The following is a 20,233-nucleotide window of genomic DNA, read 5'->3' as shown; positions in this document are numbered from 1 at the left end:
GCACGTGGTCCGTGTACCGACGCGTCAGCGACGCGTGTGCTTTGGTGCAGAACCGACTCTCCTCCTCCCCGCCACCCTTACTACGCTCTACTCACCCTCATTCACGTCTTGATAACTCGTTTTCTGCTCACAAGATGGAGTCTGACATGGAAGCTTTGATGGCGCAGGCTGGAGGTCGCGGTGCTGAAGTTACGATCCCGGACAAGTGCGTTCTTTCGTTCCGGAGTGTGGTGCTGAGACTAACGATATCTTAGTGGCGAGGTCATTCACATATCGTCTCTTGCTCTTCTGAAGGTATGTTCGACTGGCGTGCTCTAAATAGGCTCTACTCTGACATGTATGCATCCTAGATGTTGAAGCACGGCCGTGCGGGAGTACCAATGGAAGTCATGGGTCTTATGCTCGGGGAGTTCGTGGACGAGTACACAGTACAAGTGATCGACGTCTTTGCCATGCCACAATCCGGAACAACAGTCTCCGTCGAGTCCGTTGATCACGTATTCCAACAGAAGATGGTGGACATGCTGAAGCAGACCGGAAGGTGAGTTGCATCGCTCTCGGTCTCATCCGCGCTCGGTCCTTACGTACCGCAAGGTCAGAAATGGTCGTCGGGTGGTACCACTCACATCCCGGGTTCGGGTGCTGGCTATCAAGCGTCGACATCAACACACAACAGGTATAGCCCCCAGCTCTGCTCCCGCTCCGAGGGTCGTACCCCAGAACTCACGCCATCGCTTTCGCGCAGTCTTTCGAGCAGCTAGACCGCCGGTCTGTCGCCGTCGTCGTCGACCCCATCCAGTCCGTGAAGGGCAAGGTCGTGATCGACGCATTCCGGCTGATCAATCCCGCCATGGTTCTGCAAGGGCTCGAGCCGCGCCAGACAACGTCGAACATCGGGCACATCAACAAGCCCTCCATCCAGGCGCTCATCCACGGGCTCAACCGCCACTACTACTCGATCGCGGTCAACTACCGCAAGACCGAACTCGAGCAGGCGATGCTCATGAACCTGCACAAACGCAACTGGACAGAGGGTCTCACACTCCGCGACTTCAACAACCACAAGGAGGCAAACGAGAAAGCGATCAAGGTACGCACTCGCACGCTAACTTCGCTCGTGCGACCCGTGCTCACCGCTATAATTACCGTGCCTGCCGCACGCGCTCCGTCTTCCGTAAACTAGTCAATGCTCTCCCTCTCAGAAGCGTATAACAAGTCCGTGCAGGAGGAGTCCACGCTGACCGCCGACCAGCTCAAGACGCGGCACGTCGGGAAGCAGGATCCCAAACGGCATCTGGAGGAGCAGGTCGAGCGCGCAATAGGGGATCAGGTGGTGCAGAACCTCGGCACGATGCTTCTCGCAGAACTGTAGACTGTGTATCATTATCCCGGACTCCGCCTTTTAGCTCGTCTCCCGCAACCCTCTGCGACCTGTGTTCTAAAGTTCTGAATTGCCCCCGCGTCAGCCCGCGAGCGCATTCGGGAAAGGCGGGCCCTGCATCAACCCTGGAGGCCTGGGAGAAGCGCGCCGCTGACAGGGCTCCCCTGGGGCGTAGCCTTGCGTGCGATAAGACAGCGTTTCGGCGCGGCCTGGTGACCTGGACATCTCCAGTCCGCCGGGCCAAGCAGTCGACTGACGTTTCGACGGTGCGACCAGAAGTCTGGGTGCGATCATAGGACGGTAATTCAGTTGAGTCGATGACATCGCTGGCCCTTCCTTCGCTGCGAGTTTGTTCGAGAGCCTTCTGTTTCCAATAGCTCGCGAGCACACCATCAGGACTTGATTGATTTTGCAGGATTTACGGCCGTGAGTTTGCGCAGGTTGATATCGCAAGTCTCACCACCGACAGCGTTTGGATATTCAGCATGGCATTCTGACTCTTGTAAGTTAAGCGGACGTTGGCAGGTCTCCGCGAGCTTGGCGACTGCGTCACTCTACGGGGAGGCCCGCAAGACGCTAGAGGAATGCGCAACGGATATGCACTCGAAGGGTGGGCGCAAGCCAGGCGGAAATAGATTGAGAGTAGTGTAAAGCTAGAATGACAGCGGAGGAGCGACTCGCGACGAAGACAGTCTCACAGCGTGGACTTCTTGTCGTCGAGACGCCGTTTGCTGAGCACGGGGATGAGGCCCATCATCTTTGCCCGGCGGATGGCCTTGCCCATTCTGCGCTGGTTCTTCCACGTGAGGTTCGTCTGGTTGCGGCCGCGGATCTTGCCCATGCTCGTGACGAAGCGGAAGAGGAGCGACGTGTTGCGGAACTCCTTGAGCGGGTCGAGGTTCGTCTGGTAGAAAATGTCCGTCTCTTTCGAGGTGGCGGCGTCTGGCCCGAGCAAGGGCCGCTTCGTCCATGGACGGTCCCTGAGGTACTCTCCGCGCGAAAAATCCGTTGGTCGCGTGAACTGTAGGCAGGAGGGGGCGGGTCAAGAGTTGTACGGGCCAAGGCGTTCTGCGAGACGTACGTGGCCGGGCTGGGAACCCTTCAATGTAGGATGCCCCCGACCGCCGGCAGGCGGGGCTGGAGCATTGTCAGGCAGAATAGGGTGGTGGACAAAGCAGGGAACTCACCAGGGTCCATGATGTTGTCTCCAGCCGCTCCTGCGCGCAGAATCTCTTGCTCCTCTGCCACTTCGTCCACCGTGACAGAGAGCTCGTTCATGATCTGCGGGTCGTCTACAATGTCTTGGAGGTGTTGCGGTGCTGACCTGGACGCGGCACGCGTCGCCGCCATACTAGGCAGCCTGCAAGTCTGGCGGCGCGCCGCCGCGCGGAAAGAAGCAGCCACGGAGAGCATGTGAGGTGGGTGCTGGAAGTGAAGACGGGGTGAGCGAGCAGGACCCAGACGCGACCGGGGCAAGGTGATGGAGCCTCGGGGAGGAGTTGACATGCTTGCGAACTGGCATACCTTTACCGAGGAGGAAGACTGCGCTTGGCCCTGTGACTGGGTGCGTGAGACGGGCAGAGAGGGTCCGCTGGAGGTGAGACAGTGCGAGACAGGGAAGGGGAGCGTGCAGGTGACGGGCCTGCAGCCTGAGGGTCTCGATGCCAATGCACTCGGCCGGACGTACGGGTTCCTCAGACTCTGCACAGTGCAATTGCCACAGCAGCCCCTCGGGACCCCGGGACCCCACGTGCTGGCGACCCCGGACAGCGCACGATCCTTGGCGAGCTCCGGATGCGACGACCGAGGCACCGGATTTTCTTTGTCCTGGGACGCGTCCACGCAGAAAATCTGGTGGCCTGGACGCGTCGGTTGGCGGCGGCGACCGTGCTGATAGAGACCCAATCGACAGCACTGATTTGCGCAACAATGGGCCGGGAGGACGACGGAGCAGGGGCAGGAATTGGGGCAAAAAAGGGTGTGAGAAAAGGACAGGCGCCTCGGGGTGTCGAGAGGAGTGGGCGGGAGAGATGTGTGCGCATTGAGACCAACTCTGAATCTCTGTCACTCTCCTCCTCGTCTCCAAGTCACCGCCGCCCATCTCGCTATCGCTCCCTCATGCCAATCTGCAACTGAACCACTTTCTCCAGCTTTCTGCTCTTCCCGTCCCCGTCCCCATCTCCGCCCACGCCCTCCCGACCCCCATCCCGACGATCCTGCTCTCGGCCACCCCTCCCTCCCGCCCACACACGGCAGCACCTACATGTCCGACTCGAGCTTGCCTCGTCGACAGCCGCCAAGTCCGCTCGTGTTCTCCCCCGAGACCGTACTCAACCCCATCCAACACCAGGCCAGCACAAGCAGCACCACCAACCATGGGTCTGGCTCCAATACCGTATCTATGCCCTTCGTCAGGCGGCACGTTACACGTCGCCTCAAGGCTGCAAAGGCAGAGTGCGACAAGGAGCTTCAGCGCGTCACCAACTCCATAACAGCCTTCTTCGAGGAACGCCTCCGCGAGGGCGACCATGAGCAGGAGGCCGAGCGTGAGCAGCGGGAGCTCGACCGAGAACGCGATCGCGAGTCTCAGGCAGGCGATGTTGCGCCTCTCCGCGAGGCCTTCGTCCTCCAGCCCCAGGAGCTGCGATCTGCATTGCAGTTCGACGAGGTCAGCTCGGATGGAGGGTACGAGGCAGAACCGGAGGGACATTGGCACAGTCGTCAACGTGCGTCTCTTGACGAGGAACGTCCTAAGCAACCTACGCTGACGCATCGGACCTCGTCTCCCGGACTCCTTACAGCGTCCGTTTCGTCTACGAGTCCCGCTTCATTACGGCGACACCCTACCCTTCCCAAGGAACGCCCCGTCAACGTCGCCACCTCCAACACTGGCACCTCCAGTCCGTCATCAGTGACTACGCCGCCGCCAGAGACTGTCAGTCCGCGGAAGCAGGGCGATTCATCCCGTTCCGGTCAATGGGCCGGTCAGAGCTTAGCCTCGCGCCGGCTGTCCCGCACTATTCACATCCCTGTGCGACCGCCGCGTTCAGGCCAGAGTTCCCGGTCTACGTCCCGTTCCCGTTCACCCCTCCCGACCGCGCGATCTACCTATGCTGACTCCAATGCTGGCCGGCGATCATCTCGCATCATCGTGGACGACCCCATTGACCCGATCATGACAACACTTTACGAGATCATCGCAGTTGCGACCGACGTCCTCGACATGTCCATCAGCCAGCTCACTGCGAACCCGAAGGTCTGCGAAACGCTCGTGCAGCGCGTCCAGAATATCGGTAAGGCATGGGACGAGCACCCGGACTGGCATGGGCGCAACTGGTATGTGCAGGTGCTCCTCGCGATCGCGAGTCTGAGCCGTGTCGTCGAGTGGTGGGAGGCCGAGAAGCAGTTCTGGAATTTCGACGACAACGACGACGAGCAGGAGGAGCCGCTCACGTTTGTCATGAAGCCTGCGGAGGAGGAGATCCCCGCAACTGCTCCCACACCCGCGGCGCGTCCGGATGACGATAATGCGCTCAAGCTATCTCCGGAGGACGAGTCCCGGCTGCGCATGTCGCGCACGACCAGCCAGAACCGACGGTCGAGGGATGAGTCCACCAAGGAGATCACCTCGTCTGTGGCGCACAAGGAGTCGGACCACTCGAAGGGTCCCTCGAGTAAGTTCGATGGCAATAACGAGTCGGCGCGGGTGCTTGCCACGGAACGCCTGCGGCTACAAGCGGAGACCGCCCAGAGTCAGAACATTGTCATGGAGTTGAGTCTGGATGGCGACCATTTTATCTGGATCAACTACGCGTGGCGTGGCGTTACAGGGTACGTGTCTGATTAATTTGTGTTTCATGCCGTTACTCACAGGTTAATGTACAGCATGGACCCCGAGGACTACTTCGGCACACGAGTATCCAAGCTGCTCGCACCGTCTGACTGGCATGTTTTCAGAGACGCTACCCGGCGCTTGCAGGAGAACGACTCTCAAACCATCGAGGTGAAGTTCAAGCTCAAGATACCCGGTGATGACCCCTCTGCGCCGTCGAACCTCTATCAGCAGATGGAAGGTAGTGGTATGCTCGTGATCGATCGGGAGGGACGGCCTACACACTCGATGTGGGTCATCAGGCCAGTCGGTCAGCCCGAAGTCCTTCAGGCACCTCCCTCTATCCTCCTGGAGGCTGGTGAAATCGGTGACGAACCCGCATCCGCCGAGGCGCAACAGGTGGGTTTCGGTGACCGGAGCGCACTCGAACCGGTCACTCCTTTCCCCTTCGCACGACCCATCAACACCACTCCCATCCTCTGTCGTATATGCGAATGCAACGTCCCGCAGTGGTACTTCGAGAAGCACAACGAGACCTGCAGTGAGGTTCACCGTCTGGAAGCAGAGATCGGCGAGTGCAACGAGTCGATCGCGGAGCTTCGCAACACGATCCGCGAGTTGCAGGTTGCGATGGACCGCAGCTCCCCCATGGCGATTCCCGAGTACCGCGGCATGCCCATCTTCACGCCTTCGACTTCTCCTGGCTCGTCCTCGCCATTACAGCTCCTTCGTGCTCCGCTGAAGATGAAGCGCACCAGTGTCAAGAAGATGCAGCGGCAGGTACTCGAGCAGCTTGAGGACATCCTCCAGGTCGCGTTCGAGGTGTCCGTCCCTGCGCTCAAGGAGGAGGAGTCTGTGCAACCGATCGAACGACAACGACTTCTCTCGCCGACGTCAGAGCACAAGATGACCCAAGTGCAGAATTGGAACAAGCCGACCATTGAGGATGCTGCGCTCACCCAGCTCATCGAGGACGTTGGTCGGCTCATGAGTCAGAAGATCGACAACGTCCTCCGTATGCAGAACACCATCAAGTACTCGGAGAAGATCAGGCAGGAGTGGGAGCAGAAAGTCGAGCAGACTCTGGCGCAATTGGACGAGGAGGAGGATGAGGGGAGCGAAGGAGAGGAAGGAGACGAGGAGCTGCAGGAGGGCGAGCTTCAAGAGCAGGATCAGGATCAGGATCAGGAAGGAGACGACCACTCCAGCACGACATCGGAGTACGCGTTCAACGGCCAGCAGTCGTCCTCGGACCCAACACCCATCGCGTCAGCGTCTCCTATCCCCTTCAGCTCTGGGCGCGAGCCTGCTGCCCTGGGGATGAGCCCCTCAAGTCTGCCCTCTGTTTCCGCTGTCCCCGTCCCCATGTACTGGCAGTCGCAAAGCAACACTCACCAGACACGATGTTCCACTCCCTCCTCAATTTCTTCTCCTCTCGCTCTCGCGGCACCCATCATCGCCTCACATGAGCAGCCTCCCCCTATGGATCTGAACGAGCCCAGTAGCTCTGGGATGACTATCCGGGCACGGCGTTCCCCCCAGAACCTCGAGCCGAAGCTGCTGATCACTCCTCCCCTGTCGCCTATGGTCTCCCCGCAGGATGGTACCACCCGAAGATCACATCGTCGACATTCCACAGCGCAGGCTATTATCAGTCCTACAGCCTCCGTAGGTGGTACCCCGCTCTCTCCCCGATTACCTTCTGTCGCGCCGCTGTCGAGAACGACGCCGACGTCGATCAAGGACTTCGAGATCATCAAGCCCATCTCGAAGGGCGCCTTCGGGTCCGTCTTCTTGGCCAAGAAGAAGGTGACCGGGGACTACTTCGCCATCAAGGTCCTGAAGAAGGCGGACATGATCGCGAAGAACCAGATCACGAATGTGAAGGCGGAGCGGATGATCCTCATGAAGCAGGCAGAGTCGCCGTTCGTGGCGAAGCTGTACTTCACGTTCCAGAGCAAGGAGAACTTGTATCTGGTCATGGAGTACCTCAACGGTGGTGACTGTGCAGCGCTCATCAAGTCCCTGGGGTCGTTACCTGAGGAGTGGACGAGGAATTACATCGCGGAGGTCACCCTTGGCCTAGAGTACCTTCACCAGCGCGGGATCGTGCATCGGTAAGATTCACCATGTCCCTGGTGTGCGTTAGGCGTGCTAAATAGGGTATCTGCAGTGATCTCAAGCCAGACAACCTGCTCATCGACCAGCACGGTCATCTCAAATTGACAGACTTCGGTCTGAGCAGGATTGGTTTGCTCGGCCGTCAGACTCGTACTCCCGGGCTCATGTCAGATCGTGTCCGCGGTCACCCAAGAGCGGCCTCAAGGCCGCCGTCGATTGACTCCGCGTACATGGCACCCTCTCCGATGTTTGCAGTCGATTTACAGCCCGGTGGAGGTTCGTACTTCAACCACAGGACACCATCGCTTCCTCGACCTGGTTCATCACCTTATTTGCCACTTACAGATGACCCGAGCGAATCGAGCGGGTCGGAATCACTGTACTCCGGGTTCCTGTCGTTCCGTCGGAACGGCAGCACCAGACAGCAGCAGTCCTCCGATAGCCCCCTGCAGTCGTTCGCGACTGAGCTCGCGAATGACCTGCGTTCGCACCCCACTCCTGGAGGCACATCCCCGAGCGAGCAGAAGGTCGTTGGAACTCCGGACTACCTTGCGCCCGAGACCATTTTGGGATTGCGAGGCGATGACGCCGCTGTTGACTGGGTAAGTGATTTCGGGTACAATATGGAGCAATCATCAGGCTAAGATAGCGTAACAGTGGGCGTTAGGTGTCATCACCTACGAGTTCCTCTATGGAATCCCTCCGTTCCACGATGAGACTCCGGAGAAGGTTTTCGAGAACATCCTCAACTGCCAGATTGAGTGGCACGATGACTATGTGGAGGTCTCTGACGAAGCCAAGGACTTCATGCGGCGCCTCATGACGCTCGACCCTACCAAGCGTCTTGGGGTCAATGGGGCTGATGAGGTCAAAGCACACCCATTCTTCGCAGGCATCGACTGGGACAAGGTCACGACGACGGAGGCGGCGTTCATCCCGCAGGTCACTGATCCAGAGTCGACAGACTACTTCGACCCCCGTGGTGCGGTCCTACAGCTGTTCCATGACAGCGAGCAGCCCACGCTCGCACAGCAGTTCTCGGACAGCCCGAATGCGGGGGCCAGCCCCGACGTTACACCGGCTAGTGCTCCAGTGGCGCTGTCCCGTGAGGCTACGGCATCGCCGTCAGATGACGATTTTGGCTCCTTCAGTTTCAAGAACCTGCCGGTCTTGAAACAAGCTAACGAGGACATGATTCGTAAAATGAAGACGGACCAGCTAGCTCCACTTACTCACGCACTCACGGAGCCACCAAATCTCCACTCGCGGCGCAAGAGTATATCGAACCGCATTGGCATCAAGAAACCCGCGAGCATCGTTACCCCCGTCGACACGTCAAAAGGCCCCCTGCCGACGAATCCCCCATCGCCTGCGACGTCCACCTCTTCAATCTCGTCTTCCGTCTCGCGCGGCCCTCCAACCCCTGGCAGCGCAGGCAGCCACGCGCGCAAGCCATCCGAGTTTGGGGCAGTGGAGCGGTTCAAGCTCAACCACCATCACTTGGAAGGCGATATCTCCAGGCGCAACTCGATGCCCAGCCGCTTGCGGACAGCCTCTGTCTCTACGACGGGAGAGGGCTCTGTTTCAGATTCATGGTCCGGGGCGGTGCCACATACTCCAGGCCAGTTCGAGCTCAACACGCCACCGTCCTCGGTTGCTTCCATCGACCTGAAGAGGGCACCGGATCCGAACGATCGCGCGGTGACCTGCCTTCTTGCGGAGGACAACCCGATTACTGCGAAGATCATCGAGACGCTGCTCATTCGTCTTGGGTGCCGGTGTGTCGTCGTTGCGGACGGCTCCGAGGCCATCAGCGTGGCCATGGGTGATATCAGTGCGTCAATTCGTGTTTGTTCATTTGATATGAAAGGCTGACCTTCATGTTAACAGAGTTTGACGTTATTCTCATGGATCTGCATATGCCTATCCTTGACGGCGAAGGTGCCGCGCGGTATATCAAAAGTACCAAGAACAAGAATGCGACGACACCCATCATCGCTGTCAGCGCGTACAGCGGAGTGGAATCGATGGAAGGCGAGGAACTCTTCGCGGCGTACATCGCGAAGCCCGTCCAGAAGGCCGACCTGGTCGCTGTCATGCGCCAATTGGGTTTCAAGACGTCCACGGCACACGGGCGTGGACTGGGTACTAAGCTGACTTCCGCTCGGTGACACTTGGTGTATATATATTCATGGTTCTGACGATTCCCCTCCTCAACCACTCCCTACTATCGCTTTGCATCATCGCTTCGAGTCTCTCCTGCTTCGTTCTCGTTCTCATTCACAACTGCTCATGTCCTCGTCACGCCCGTTCGACTCTATCATCTCTCATCTCCATATCGTTCCCCTCATTATCAACACATCATGCATTTCTCTGTCCACACGTCGCAATCTCATACGGTCATACGCTCCCCTACCCACGTCCTGCATTCATTGTCTATCGTGCATTGTAAGCTAGACCTATTGTGTTAGTAAATATCACTCCTGGGATTTAGCTTGTTTGCTCTCCACCTCTGTGCACCTCATGTGTCCGCTCGAATAGGCTCGTGTGTGGCTCATGCCTCGGTAAGTCCGTGTAGCTCCTTCGCGTGAACAGTGCCGGTACGGCATAGCAGCAAGATGCTGTGTGGGCGGGACCGGTCGAACAGCTTGTCCAATTCGCGTACGGCCGCACGTAACGCGACAAGTGAGCATCTGGCTGGCATTTGCCAATGTTTTCTTGAGTTCGTATGGGCGCGCGCGGACTGCAGGCTGGGTACCTGAGCTGAGCGCCTCGCCCGCGTCGACTGCACCTTGGTTCGTTGCTGCATGCTCCTCACGCGTTGCCCAACCTTCTTCTGTCCTTGACCATCGCAGACAGCAGACAGCAGCCAGATCCCCCACTCTGCTTGTGTGCTATCTCTGGAGCTCCCGCTGTCCAACATGGCTGCCCCTGGTCCGTGGGGCGAGCCCAGTGCATACCCGCCCTACTCCCGCGCCCGCCCTCACTCGCCCTCTGCGCCCGCGCGCATGCATCCCTACGCTTCTCCTGGTGTTCATCCATATGCTGCCCCTGATGTCCAGAGACACTCGTACTATGGTCAAGCCATGCAGTCGCCTCCAATGCCCGGCTTCTACAGCCCCGCGATTCCTCAGCCACGAGCGAGGACCCCGCCATCTGCGGGATCACCTCCTGCGTTCCCCCAACCTCGTGTAGGACTTCCTCCAAGCTTAGTTCCAGGACGGAAACCCCACTTCGCGATACCGCGCTCTCAGTCGAATGATTACTTCTTTCAGAACGACCCTGCAGGCTTCCATATCCCCCCGCGACACGCGCAGACCGCTCCCGTCCCCCCGCTGCCTCGCAAACCAGACTTCGATCACCCCCCGTTGCCCCCCAAACCTTCGCTCTCACCGACTGCGGCCTCCGTGCCTACCTCTCCGCCTCTGCCTGACGGTACTGCACTGTATGCTTCTCCAGAGCCTAGCCCTCTCCCCTCTGCCCCTCCGCTCCCATCACCTTCTCAGCAGCGCGAGGAAGATGACGATGTTCTGAATCGCGTTCTCGAGATTTCTGCGCAGGAGTCGCAGCAATCCCACGGCGAGCCGATGCAATCCGAGGAAGAGCAGCTCGCGCGTGCACTCGAGGAGTCTCTCAAGATGAGCTCGCCAACCTTCTCTGTCTCATTTCCGGACCGAAAGCACTCGATCATGACATCTTCGCCGGAGCAGGGCCCGTCCGCTCCGTCGCGGCACTCTATCCCTGATCTCGACATCACCATCGCGTCCTCGAGCCGGAGAGCCAGCCAGCGGGTGAGTGGAGGCTTCCGTTTTGCCGACCAGATCTCCGCGGACGAGGCGCTTGCACGCCAGCTGGCGGAGGAGGAAGAGCGGCTGCTGCAGGAGGAAGAGCAGGAACAGCGCAGGAGCGCGACTTCTCCACCTTCACAACCAACTTCACAGTCCCCCGCGAACGCTGCATCCTCAGGAGCCGATGCCCTACCACAGTACGACGAAGCGGTGTCTGCGCTACCTCAGGTGTCTTCACCGCCCGTAGCTTCCTTTTACAACTCCTCCCTAACGGCCCATTTCCCTGCACCTGCGAACGGGGCAGGGCCCTCTCGGCCAGGGTCTCCTTCGCTCATGACATCACTCAACCGCAGCATATCCGACAAACCCATCCCGACCAGGACCAGTGTGTCTCCCGGTCAAGACAGGCCGCTGGGCCGGTCACAGTCGTTTGGAGAGAGCATACCTGTGTCGGCCGCTACGCTCATGGCCCCCACACTATCTGCAGCGTCTTCGACATCAGATTTGCAGGAGGACAAAGACTCCGATTCGCGTGCATCTTCTGGCGTCGAGATAGTGTCCAACACACAATACCTTGATGCTGAATTGCTAGCAGGTTTAGGTATGTTGTAGCATCGCATCTGTCGCGTGTTCTTCTGCTTGGTTACTTACCGGTTTGCACAGCGATGAACTTCGGCACACCTCCTATCAGTCCCTCCTTGAAACCTTTTGCGGGCGTCATCCCGAACGTCGTTGCGCTGCCCTATGGGCGCACTTTGCCGTTCTATATCAAAGCGCCCACTTGGCGGAACATGCTGAAGCTGATGGCGAGGCTGAGCGGGACGCGTCTAGAGCCTACCATGGAGGCCATGGCAGTAGTCAAGTCAGAGATGAGACTCCGAGTAGTGGTCTCATTTGTGAAGGTACGTCTTTCAAACACGCGCAACGTTTGATTGCTGGCTTAATATCCGCGCAATTAGGTGCATCACGCGTCAAGCGACTGGCATACTGTCTTGTACATCACTATCGACCACCCCATTCCGCCGAATGCTCCCACCGGATGGAAGTACAAGAACGGCGACACCAGCACCCTGCCGTGGTCGTACACGTTGTCGCAGCTGCCGGCATTCCTCCGCGACGGCGCGGACTCTCCCCTCTCCAAATTCTACACTATCCCTTCCACGAACGAATTGCCGTTCCCCGTGTTGCCGATCAGCTTCCCCAACCTCGCGACCTACCTCGCGACCGCGCTCGAGACGGCGCGTGACGCCATGCATGACAGCTCGAGCGGCGTTCGGCGCCTGGCGAAGTACATCGACCAGTTCTACCCGAACGACCGCCCGACGCTTGATGACGCGCCGGAGCGGGGCGGCATGCGGCAGCGGCTGAAGAACCTCGTCGGCATGGGCAGCAAGCCGCAACGAGACCGCAATGCGGATGTTTACGAGCTCGTCACGCCCTTTGTGCCCGATGATTTCGGCCGTTGACACATCTCGGCCTCTTTTTTTGCTGCGGTGGTTGGCCTCGTTTCTGTAATCATGACTGTTTGCCTTGGCCGTGGACATATTCGTAATGCCCCGTGTAATGCATCGCTCGGTTGTTTTTGTTCGTGTTCGTGTTCGCAGAGTATGGATATTTTTCCTCAGTAACCGTACTGATAGTAACTACGGTCATTTGTATCGCTACGAACTCTCATCCGCCCCGACTGTGTCTGTTCTGACGACCTGTGTCCCCGTCCTCCTTCGGATCAACTCACCTCGTGCTGCATATTTATCCCCTTAGAATACCCCCTCCGTCTAAATGACGTTTACGTAGTCCCTCTTCGACTGTACGTATATGTACTCACCTCCATGTCTACCACTGTAACGACGAGATGATCAAGCTTATGGTTCAATAGGCAGGGCGTCCCTGTGCCACGTCTACGAGCTGTACACGGGTCCCGCGGGGTTTAAAGGGATACATCTCGTTGTGGCATATAACTCCGTTGTCCCGGGGGCGGATCGCTTAGCTAGCCTCGTGTCTACATAGTGGCTGACATGCACGACGTGTGGGGTGTGAACGTTTGAACATTGACCGGTAGCTGACATCCGGTTACAGGTATGAGTCTGGATCAAACCACCACGTTCCTGTGGTGCTCGAACGACGCTCCAGGGTAGCTGATGATCTGCCGCATGTTCTCCGCAGTGAGAAAATATTCAGGCGCATCTCAGCATCTTACCTCAAACTTCTGAGAACATATAATATGACTCCGCTAGGGGGAGTCATCACGGTCATAGATACGTTCTCCTGTGAAGAGAGGGTTAAGTTGAGACGAACTTACTCAGTTGCCAGATCGGGCATCAAGACTTCATACTGACGCCCAATGAAGCCGGCAAAGCGGGCGGTCGCAGTTAAATGTTACCTACCCCTCCCACGAATATGTTTGTCGACCTCAATGTCCCCGTACCCACCCTGTCAAAACAGCAGCTCAGTCAAGCCGCCTCAAAGAAAGGCAAAGGAAAGCAAGAACACAACGTGCCACCGCTCGCTTTCACCCCCGCACAAGTTGCTGCGATTGAAACTCGGATAGACACGCTCGTACATTGTCAGTACACTGCTGGATCACTGCGGAAACAGCTCTGACCACGCATACGTTAGTAGGATACAGTGTCTTTGCGTTCAACCAGACCGTCGAACGGAAAGTCGACCCAAAAACCTTCGTGAACACGCTCGACCCGCTCTTCGGCCAACTACGCAAGCGCGATGGAGTGGTGTACCTGAAGAGATTGACTATCGTCCTGGACGAGGAGAGCGAGAAGGGTTTTGGACTGGTGTGTCTTGGCTAGCATGCCTTTTGACTTGCCCACTCACCCCAGACTAGGCGAAAGGCAATAATGCGCTCTTTGCACCTTACGACCTCCTTGCCCTCGCTCCCACTACCGCCGCTTCCTTCTCGCTCGCATGTCTCACGCATACACAACCAACACCCCTGACCACTCACATCATCTCTCTCCCACTCACGCTTCCCCGCCTCCCGTTCAACCTCAAGCACACCCTTGTCCGCACCGCGCTCAAGAACGGCGCGGTCTTCGAGATCAACTATGTTGGCGCACTTGGAGGAGAGGGAGACCCTGCGCTCACAATTCCAAGTGGAAGCGAGAGCGGGGCTGGGGCCAAGCGTAACTGGTGGGCGGCCGCGAGGGAGGTCGCGCGCGTGACGAAGGGGAAGGGCATCCTTGTGAGCGGCGGGGTGTTCAATGACCCAGATTTGCGAGCACCGCGCGATGTGGCAAATCTGTACGTGTTATGCGCATCTGTGTTCGCTCGAGATGGCTGATGTTCTTCTTCCAAGGATCACTATGCTTGGCGTCGCACAAGATGTCGCTCATGATGCGTCGACCAAGGTTCCGCAATCGTTGATTTTGCGAGCGCGTAAGACCATGTCTTGCCCATGTCATTGACTCGCGCTGAGTCCTGTTTTTGGTTCTTCAGAGACACGGAACACGTACCGCGCGGTGTTTTCCGAGCCGAAGGTTGTCATCCCGCAGAGTGCCACCGCTACAGCTGCGCAACCCCCAGAGGTCGAGATGGGCGATGACGCTCAGCCAACATCTGAAATGACAAATGAGACGGGTGCCACCGCGCAGAGCACGACGGTTGGAGGGACAAACGGGAAAAAGCGGGTACTCGAGACGTCACCGAAACAGGCTGAAGTTGGTGCCGAGGGGGCAAGGAAGAAAAAGAAGAAGAACAAGGGTCTCAAGGCTGACGGGTGATGGGAGGTAGCGGCCCCCTTCAAATACACGTACTTGCCCCTCTCTCCGCGACCAGTCTGCTTCAAGTCAAGTCTCGATAGCTGTTCGCATCCCAGTTGTGCGACCAAGGGGCCTGTGCGCCAGTCTCGAGAGCACGAGTCGCAGGAAAGCGCAAACATAGACGACGGGGATGTCCCAGGACCCGAGGGAAAACGGAACGTTTAGCAGAGTGATTTTGCCAAATGTGTCTCGCATTGCCCGTGTATTCGGTGAAATGATAACGAGCAACTCTGAGCCGACGCATAAGAGCGGACGTCTCGATGAAGACCTCACGAAGAGATTGGGGTTAACTCATTCTATTCCACGGATGGTACACCCGGACCAAGTCGCCATTGATACATTTACACCAAATCACTTTTCAACCATATATACCCGCCAACACACCGGCACCAGCATATGGCGCAATCGATCTATGCTTTGTTCACTTAGGAAGGAGGGCTGCGGTCCAGCCGTCAGTATCCGTGTGGGCCAGCTTGTAAGTAATGGTGCTTACACAGGGGCAACGGTGGTGACCGGGCCAGGGTCGACGGGGAGGATGGGGAAGGCCGCGGTGGCGCACGCCTGCTCGATGTCGTTCTGGCTGAGGCCAGCGGGGATGTGCGGCACGGTGTCCGGGGGCTGCAACAGCTCGTCAGCTGGGGACGGAGCGTATAGTGCCGGAGTGTGTGCTTACCGGGGGGATGGGGATGACCTCGGAGCAGTCGACCATCTGGCTGGTGTCTTGGCCGAGGACTGCCAGCTTCGCCATCGCGGCGGCGAACGCGGACTGGAGTTTCGCGTGGTCGTTGGCGAACGATTGCCACTCGCATGCCGTGCGGGAGTCGCGAGCGAGCTGTTACCGGAGCGTGTCAGCCAGTGTGCATATGGTTACTATTAGAGGAAGGGGGCGGGACGCACATCGTGGTCGGACTGGAGGCGAATCTCACCGCGGAGCGGGGACTCGACCTCACCCTGGTTGCCGCCGGTACCGGGGAAGAGGGTGCCGCGAAGCTGGACCTCGATGAAGACCTGCGAGTCGAACGAACTGAAGGTCGAATCGAAGGGCGTGCCGGGGATTGATGTGTCGACGTGGTCGGCTGCAGCTGTCGAGTGGCTGTAAGGGGTGATGCTTCGTCAGGACTATTCGGAGAAGATGGATGGGGTGGTTCTTACGAGGCGAGGAGCGCGACGACCTCCTCCGGACTGAAGCCAGCATCGGCAAAGCGAGTGAGGGTTTTGTCGATGGTGTCGAACGGCTCGGGGACAAGCAAGTCGGGAGACGCAGAGGAGGCCTCCGGGCGGCCGAAGAGGAACTCGAGGCGGGGTGCACCCGCGCAGTTCGAGAAGCCGACCGCGCCTGCGAGTTGGATGCTATGGTGGGGGACGTAATACAGTCAGCAAGTATCCTACAACCTCAGCATTGATAGGGACGAGACGTACAAGTCACCGGCGGTCATGTTGTGCTTGGCGATGAACGGCTTCTGAACGTTGATGATCTCGTCGATGCCGTTGTTGGCATGGAAGTTAGTCTCGATGTCCTCGAAGGTGACGATAGAGCCGTCGGCGCCGCCGCCGCCGAACTGGCGGTTGGCCGTCAGGGCGGGGGAGAACCCGATGGCGTCGTGGAAGGTGAGGCGGAGAGACTCGTGCGTCTCCTCGCCGCACTCGCCGCCGTCGAAGAGGTTCTCCTGGAGGTCGTCGACCACAGCGAAGAGCGCGCAGCAGGCTGCGTTCGTCGCGGTGTGCACACCGTCGGGGCATGCGACACGGCGGGTAAGAGCGGCTAGACAAATGTGAGGATTAATATGGACATGAAACAGTGATTGTGGGGGGCTCACCGTCTGCAACCTGGATGGTTGCGACGACGCCGAGCAAAGCCAAGAGAGCGTTGAAGGCCATGTCCGAGTACCTGGTAGGGTGTAGAAGATACCGAGGTGTCTTGGCCTCCTCAGCCTCGACACGCCTCAGCTTTTATACCTGATCGCCATAGGGCTACGGTATTGTTTTGAGGGCTCACTTCGAGGTTCAGAAGATAGTAGAATATGAGCAGAAAAAGGGTCGAGCCAATGGCAGACCGGACGTTTCGAACGCGCGTACTGACTTCCAGGCCAAGACAATGTCTGGAACCAGACGACAGATGATCTCCCATGCCAAAAGGTGGTGAAAGACACGGGAGTCGTATTCCAGTCTTCGAAGGTCGCAAACGTGCAGATGGCGGGACCGCACAATGCTCGATGTGGAAGTGCGCGATCACAGGAGGCAGTATAACCCCAGGAACCAGTTCCACGGACGCGGGCATAGGAGAGCACAAGCCGTGGAACCGGTTCCGGACCTCAGCAACGGACGGTAGACGTACCACAGATACGAAGGTCGCATGGGAGTGGACCGCACGATGTCAAGTCCTCGGCTATGGATGGCAAACAGAGTTGCCATAAGAGCTGGGATTAGACCACGGAGCCAAGTGCAATGTCTCATGGGGTGGATGTTGATGTATGGTTACCTATGTACCGGATCGAGGGCTTGTACTAAGCCACCCGCGAACAGGGCCTGCCGTGAGTAAGTGATGTACAGATGTTCAACATCACCGGTTCCGAGCCCTGGAACATGAGAACGGGGGATCTTGAGCATGAGAAAGCAAGAAAGCGTTGACCAGCACAATTCGCGCAAGTGAAAGCCGGATTCGAGGACAGAGGTGAACGCTGGACCTAGATTGAACCCCAAACCATGAACGGGGAAGAGCGTCGAGGAGGAACTTCGGGGTAAACTGAACTTCAATGCAGGGTTGACAGCTACAGTGCCACTGGTGCTCTGGCCAAGCTCTAGCCTCCAGGCACTCAACGGGCCATGCGGCCAACCCTGGCCGACCCTGACAAGCAAATTAGTCGCGGGGTGGTTAGAAGAATTCGTTGAACCTTCACCGTAACTCTAGGTAGGACCCGACGTAATGCCATAAGGTATTCTGCAGCCGAGGTCGTGAACCCTGGCAGTGGCAGTGGCACGACAGGCAGGAACGTGGGAGCGTCGAAATCTGGCTTTGTCAGAAGATGACATTCACGATCAGAGAGATTACGTTCGATCTTATCTGATAATACGAATTAGCCCCGGAGCCGCAGCGGATGCGTCAGGAGCTGCCGCCACCGCATGCCCCTCCCGGAGTCGTTCTCGATGATGTCCAACGTCCTATCGTCGGCCACCACGTCGGAAATAACGCCAGACCCACTTGCCAATGCCGAGACCGCTCTTATACCTCGCGTAGAGTTCTCCGTTTTCCTAGAACCCCGCTAGAAACCTCCCCGCATCTCCCACATACAACCCCGCAGACATGAGCGCGTTCCGCAAACTCAAGGCATACGCGCTCGGCCAGAATCTCGACATGGACCAGACCTCTGCTCAGCTACAGGCTGCGGAGGTGCCTGTGTCGGATGCGCCATGTAGAGGCTGTGCAGATCCCTGCGACGAAGGTGAGCTTATTTCTCAACTCGGCAGTCTGGGCAAGCTCGAAACATCCCACAACGCCAGGACATGAAGAGTACCCGAAGTTCGACGTGGACATGGAGACTGAGATGCTTGGTTCGGTGAAACCGTATGGCCGTCAGGTATGTTACTTGGCCGGATGCCATGAGCTCATGCCGTTGACCTATGAGGTAGATAGTCATTTCAACGGGCAAATCGGACTGGGCCCGCGAGGTTACGGATGCTAGTGGATCCCTTGCTGCCTTCGTGTCTCATGTATCCTCGCCCGGTCTCTTTGGTGGAGGCGGAGGCAAGGAGAAGGGCCGCAAGGAGAAGGACAAACCCGTCAACGGCGCTACCAAGGCCGGGGTCTCGGGCGTGTTCCCCGCAGACCCCGCCAAGATCCACAAAGTGACCATCCTGAACGGCAGCCACCGGACGGTCTCAGACGACGACGACAAGGAGACCGTGCTCGTCTTCCCCGATTACAAGGTCGTCACCGAGGTCGCGGTCTCGCCAGCCGGCGCGGAAGAGCTGTGGGAGCACGCGCTCAGCCCATCCGTAAACCTCCACTCTACACCCCGAGATACCAAGGGCACCTCCGTGAAATCATGGATCATCCCTTATGCATGCGTCATCCTCCTCTGTGCGTCTCGCCCCGTCCGTTTCTCTTCCGGCAGAACCCAAACCTTACCTCCTCACCCCAATTTCCCAGGTTCGCACAAGCGGCGCGACAACCGATGCGCAATCGCCGCGCCCAAACTCGAACACAGTACGTAGACGTCAGACATCACCCCCTCTCCACCTCTGCTCACACCGACTCACTGACTGAATGGGATAGCGCTGACCGCCTCCCTCGAGCGTGAGGGCTGGGAAGTACACAGCCAGGTCGAGGCTCCCAGCCTCTCAGGGCCCGCGCTCGAGGACGACCCCGTCCTGTCGGCGCTTGCCTCTGAGGAAGAGCAACAAACGGAGATCCTCCGCCGGCTCCATAGCATCGACGCCGCACACGCCGAGTCCAAGCGTGCCCTCATCCTCTTCTGCTCGCACGTCGGCGGGCACAAGTACGCCGGGAATGTCATCGTGAGTTGTGGTTGTGGCTCGACCCTCGAGGATCCAGGTTGTACTGATGATGTACATGCGCGATAGATCAACACACCACAAGGGGTGTCGATCTGGTATGGACGAGTCACGCCGCACGAGGTCGACGCGATCGTGAAGGAGACGATCATCGGGGGGAGGATCCTCCCAGCCTTGCTTCGTGGTGGGATGAACCTGTGCCACCCTGGGCACAAGAGCCTGAACGATTGGTAGCATCGGGCACCGCTATTTCTAGACCATCATACAGTACGAGTAGCAGGACCGCTGTTTCTCGTGTCGACATGGGAATCCTATTTTCGAGGTTACCGCCGACCGCCCGAGTGCTGACGTCGAGACCGGGGTTACCGCCAACGCTGGACTTTTGCGACTCGCGTACGTGCCATATAGCACGACACACGAAAGATGAGAAAAGTTATTGCTTTTAGTACTACATGGATGAAGGGGGTAATTACTACACGGGCCCGGTCGCACAAGGCATATATATCCGATGGGGGGGTATACGCGACTGTACAACATGCAGGGCATACGGTATGTACGAAACTTGTTCGGCATCTTTGTAACGAGAAGATAGGGGAGGAAGAAGGTATGGCAGACCTCCAAAAGTCTACTTACATACGGAACACAGCGACAGCGTCAACAATAGCAACTATATAGGTCATGATCGATGGGTGGATGGATGGATATGAGAAGCGACTATAGCCTGAAGAAACATAGAAAAAGTGAATGAGGTCCATGAGTAGCGTTGAGTGAGGGCAGCCCTGGAAATGTTCGACGGGGGGGTAGCGATTAAATGAGGCGGGAGGGA

General features: G+C 58.1%; 8 protein-coding genes across 8 annotated transcripts; 5 read left to right on the top strand and 3 right to left on the bottom strand.

Moving 5' to 3' along the window:
* Positions 1-35: 35 nt before the first annotated feature.
* L226DRAFT_608501 (Mov34-domain-containing protein) lies at positions 36-1,490 on the top strand. Its single transcript, XM_067685937.1, has 6 exons — positions 36-205; positions 255-294; positions 351-541; positions 595-676; positions 746-1,090; positions 1,184-1,490. The coding sequence occupies exons 1-6, from the start codon at positions 135-137 to the stop codon at positions 1,370-1,372; spliced, it is 918 nt and encodes a 305-aa protein (XP_067541805.1). The 5' UTR covers positions 36-134; the 3' UTR covers positions 1,373-1,490.
* A 585-nt stretch (positions 1,491-2,075) lies between these two features.
* On the bottom strand, positions 2,076-2,731 carry L226DRAFT_566024 (mitochondrial 37S ribosomal protein bS18m; the record flags this gene model as incomplete). The annotated part of the gene is made up of 3 exons (XM_067683854.1): positions 2,076-2,402; positions 2,463-2,518; positions 2,569-2,731. 3 exons carry the CDS (start codon positions 2,729-2,731, stop codon positions 2,076-2,078), a joined length of 546 nt encoding a protein of 181 aa, XP_067541804.1.
* A 253-nt stretch (positions 2,732-2,984) lies between these two features.
* Positions 2,985-3,533, bottom strand: L226DRAFT_132363 (uncharacterized protein). Its single transcript, XM_067672273.1, has one exon. It carries the CDS (start codon positions 3,421-3,423, stop codon positions 3,076-3,078), a length of 348 nt encoding a protein of 115 aa, XP_067541803.1. The 5' UTR covers positions 3,424-3,533; the 3' UTR covers positions 2,985-3,075.
* On the top strand, positions 3,283-9,747 carry L226DRAFT_477629 (uncharacterized protein). The gene is made up of 5 exons (XM_067676760.1): positions 3,283-5,212; positions 5,267-7,330; positions 7,387-7,936; positions 7,992-9,168; positions 9,225-9,747. Exons 1-5 carry the CDS (start codon positions 3,645-3,647, stop codon positions 9,503-9,505), a joined length of 5,640 nt encoding a protein of 1,879 aa, XP_067541802.1. The 5' UTR covers positions 3,283-3,644; the 3' UTR covers positions 9,506-9,747.
* A 1,840-nt stretch (positions 9,748-11,587) lies between these two features.
* Positions 11,588-12,588, top strand: L226DRAFT_453002 (uncharacterized protein; the record flags this gene model as incomplete). The annotated part of the gene is made up of 3 exons (XM_067675104.1): positions 11,588-11,723; positions 11,786-12,024; positions 12,082-12,588. The coding sequence occupies 3 exons, from the start codon at positions 11,588-11,590 to the stop codon at positions 12,586-12,588; spliced, it is 882 nt and encodes a 293-aa protein (XP_067541801.1).
* Positions 12,589-13,514: 926 nt separating this feature from the next.
* On the top strand, positions 13,515-15,222 carry L226DRAFT_499349 (PHP domain-like protein). Its single transcript, XM_067677714.1, has 5 exons — positions 13,515-13,685; positions 13,739-13,911; positions 13,962-14,377; positions 14,433-14,512; positions 14,573-15,222. The coding sequence occupies exons 1-5, from the start codon at positions 13,520-13,522 to the stop codon at positions 14,854-14,856; spliced, it is 1,119 nt and encodes a 372-aa protein (XP_067541800.1). The 5' UTR covers positions 13,515-13,519; the 3' UTR covers positions 14,857-15,222.
* A 162-nt stretch (positions 15,223-15,384) lies between these two features.
* L226DRAFT_452491 (manganese peroxidase isozyme precursor) lies at positions 15,385-16,773 on the bottom strand (the record flags this gene model as incomplete). Its single annotated transcript, XM_067675066.1, has 6 exons — positions 15,385-15,513; positions 15,569-15,727; positions 15,793-15,988; positions 16,048-16,245; positions 16,315-16,657; positions 16,713-16,773. 6 exons carry the CDS (start codon positions 16,771-16,773, stop codon positions 15,385-15,387), a joined length of 1,086 nt encoding a protein of 361 aa, XP_067541799.1.
* Positions 16,774-18,247: 1,474 nt separating this feature from the next.
* L226DRAFT_586301 (Sucraseferredoxin-like protein) lies at positions 18,248-20,127 on the top strand (the record flags this gene model as incomplete). The annotated part of the gene is made up of 6 exons (XM_067685580.1): positions 18,248-18,359; positions 18,394-18,470; positions 18,523-18,973; positions 19,043-19,099; positions 19,169-19,410; positions 19,477-20,127. The coding sequence occupies 6 exons, from the start codon at positions 18,248-18,250 to the stop codon at positions 19,639-19,641; spliced, it is 1,104 nt and encodes a 367-aa protein (XP_067541798.1). The 3' UTR covers positions 19,642-20,127.
* Between the last annotated feature and the right edge of the window lie 106 nt (positions 20,128-20,233).

The sequence above is a fragment of the Lentinus tigrinus genome, assembly GCF_003813185.1.
Source record: "Lentinus tigrinus ALCF2SS1-7 unplaced genomic scaffold L226scaffold_2, whole genome shotgun sequence".
Classification (NCBI taxonomy): Eukaryota; Fungi; Basidiomycota; class Agaricomycetes; order Polyporales; family Polyporaceae; genus Lentinus; species Lentinus tigrinus.
The sequence above is the reverse complement of the archived record's forward strand: the minus strand, read 5'-3'. Positions and strand labels throughout refer to the sequence as shown.

Excerpts from the sequence above, each read along its gene's own strand:
- L226DRAFT_608501 (XM_067685937.1), top strand. The coding sequence starts at position 135 with ATGGAGTCTGACATGGAAGCTTTGATGGCGCAGGCTGGAGGTCGCGGT. Across the intron at positions 206-254 it reads GAAGTTACGATCCCGGACAA|TGGCGAGGTCATTCACATAT; the intron begins GTGCGTTCTTTC and ends ACGATATCTTAG. Across the intron at positions 677-745 it reads TCGACATCAACACACAACAG|TCTTTCGAGCAGCTAGACCG; the intron begins GTATAGCCCCCA and ends GCTTTCGCGCAG.
- L226DRAFT_132363 (XM_067672273.1), bottom strand. The coding sequence starts at position 3,423 with ATGCGCACACATCTCTCCCGCCCACTCCTCTCGACACCCCGAGGCGCC.
- L226DRAFT_477629 (XM_067676760.1), top strand. The coding sequence starts at position 3,645 with ATGTCCGACTCGAGCTTGCCTCGTCGACAGCCGCCAAGTCCGCTCGTG. Across the intron at positions 5,213-5,266 it reads GCGTGGCGTGGCGTTACAGG|CATGGACCCCGAGGACTACT; the intron begins GTACGTGTCTGA and ends GTTAATGTACAG. Across the intron at positions 7,331-7,386 it reads CAGCGCGGGATCGTGCATCG|TGATCTCAAGCCAGACAACC; the intron begins GTAAGATTCACC and ends GGGTATCTGCAG.
- L226DRAFT_499349 (XM_067677714.1), top strand. The coding sequence starts at position 13,520 with ATGTTTGTCGACCTCAATGTCCCCGTACCCACCCTGTCAAAACAGCAG. Across the intron at positions 13,686-13,738 it reads GATAGACACGCTCGTACATT|TAGGATACAGTGTCTTTGCG; the intron begins GTCAGTACACTG and ends CGCATACGTTAG. Across the intron at positions 14,378-14,432 it reads CCGCGCGATGTGGCAAATCT|GATCACTATGCTTGGCGTCG; the intron begins GTACGTGTTATG and ends TCTTCTTCCAAG.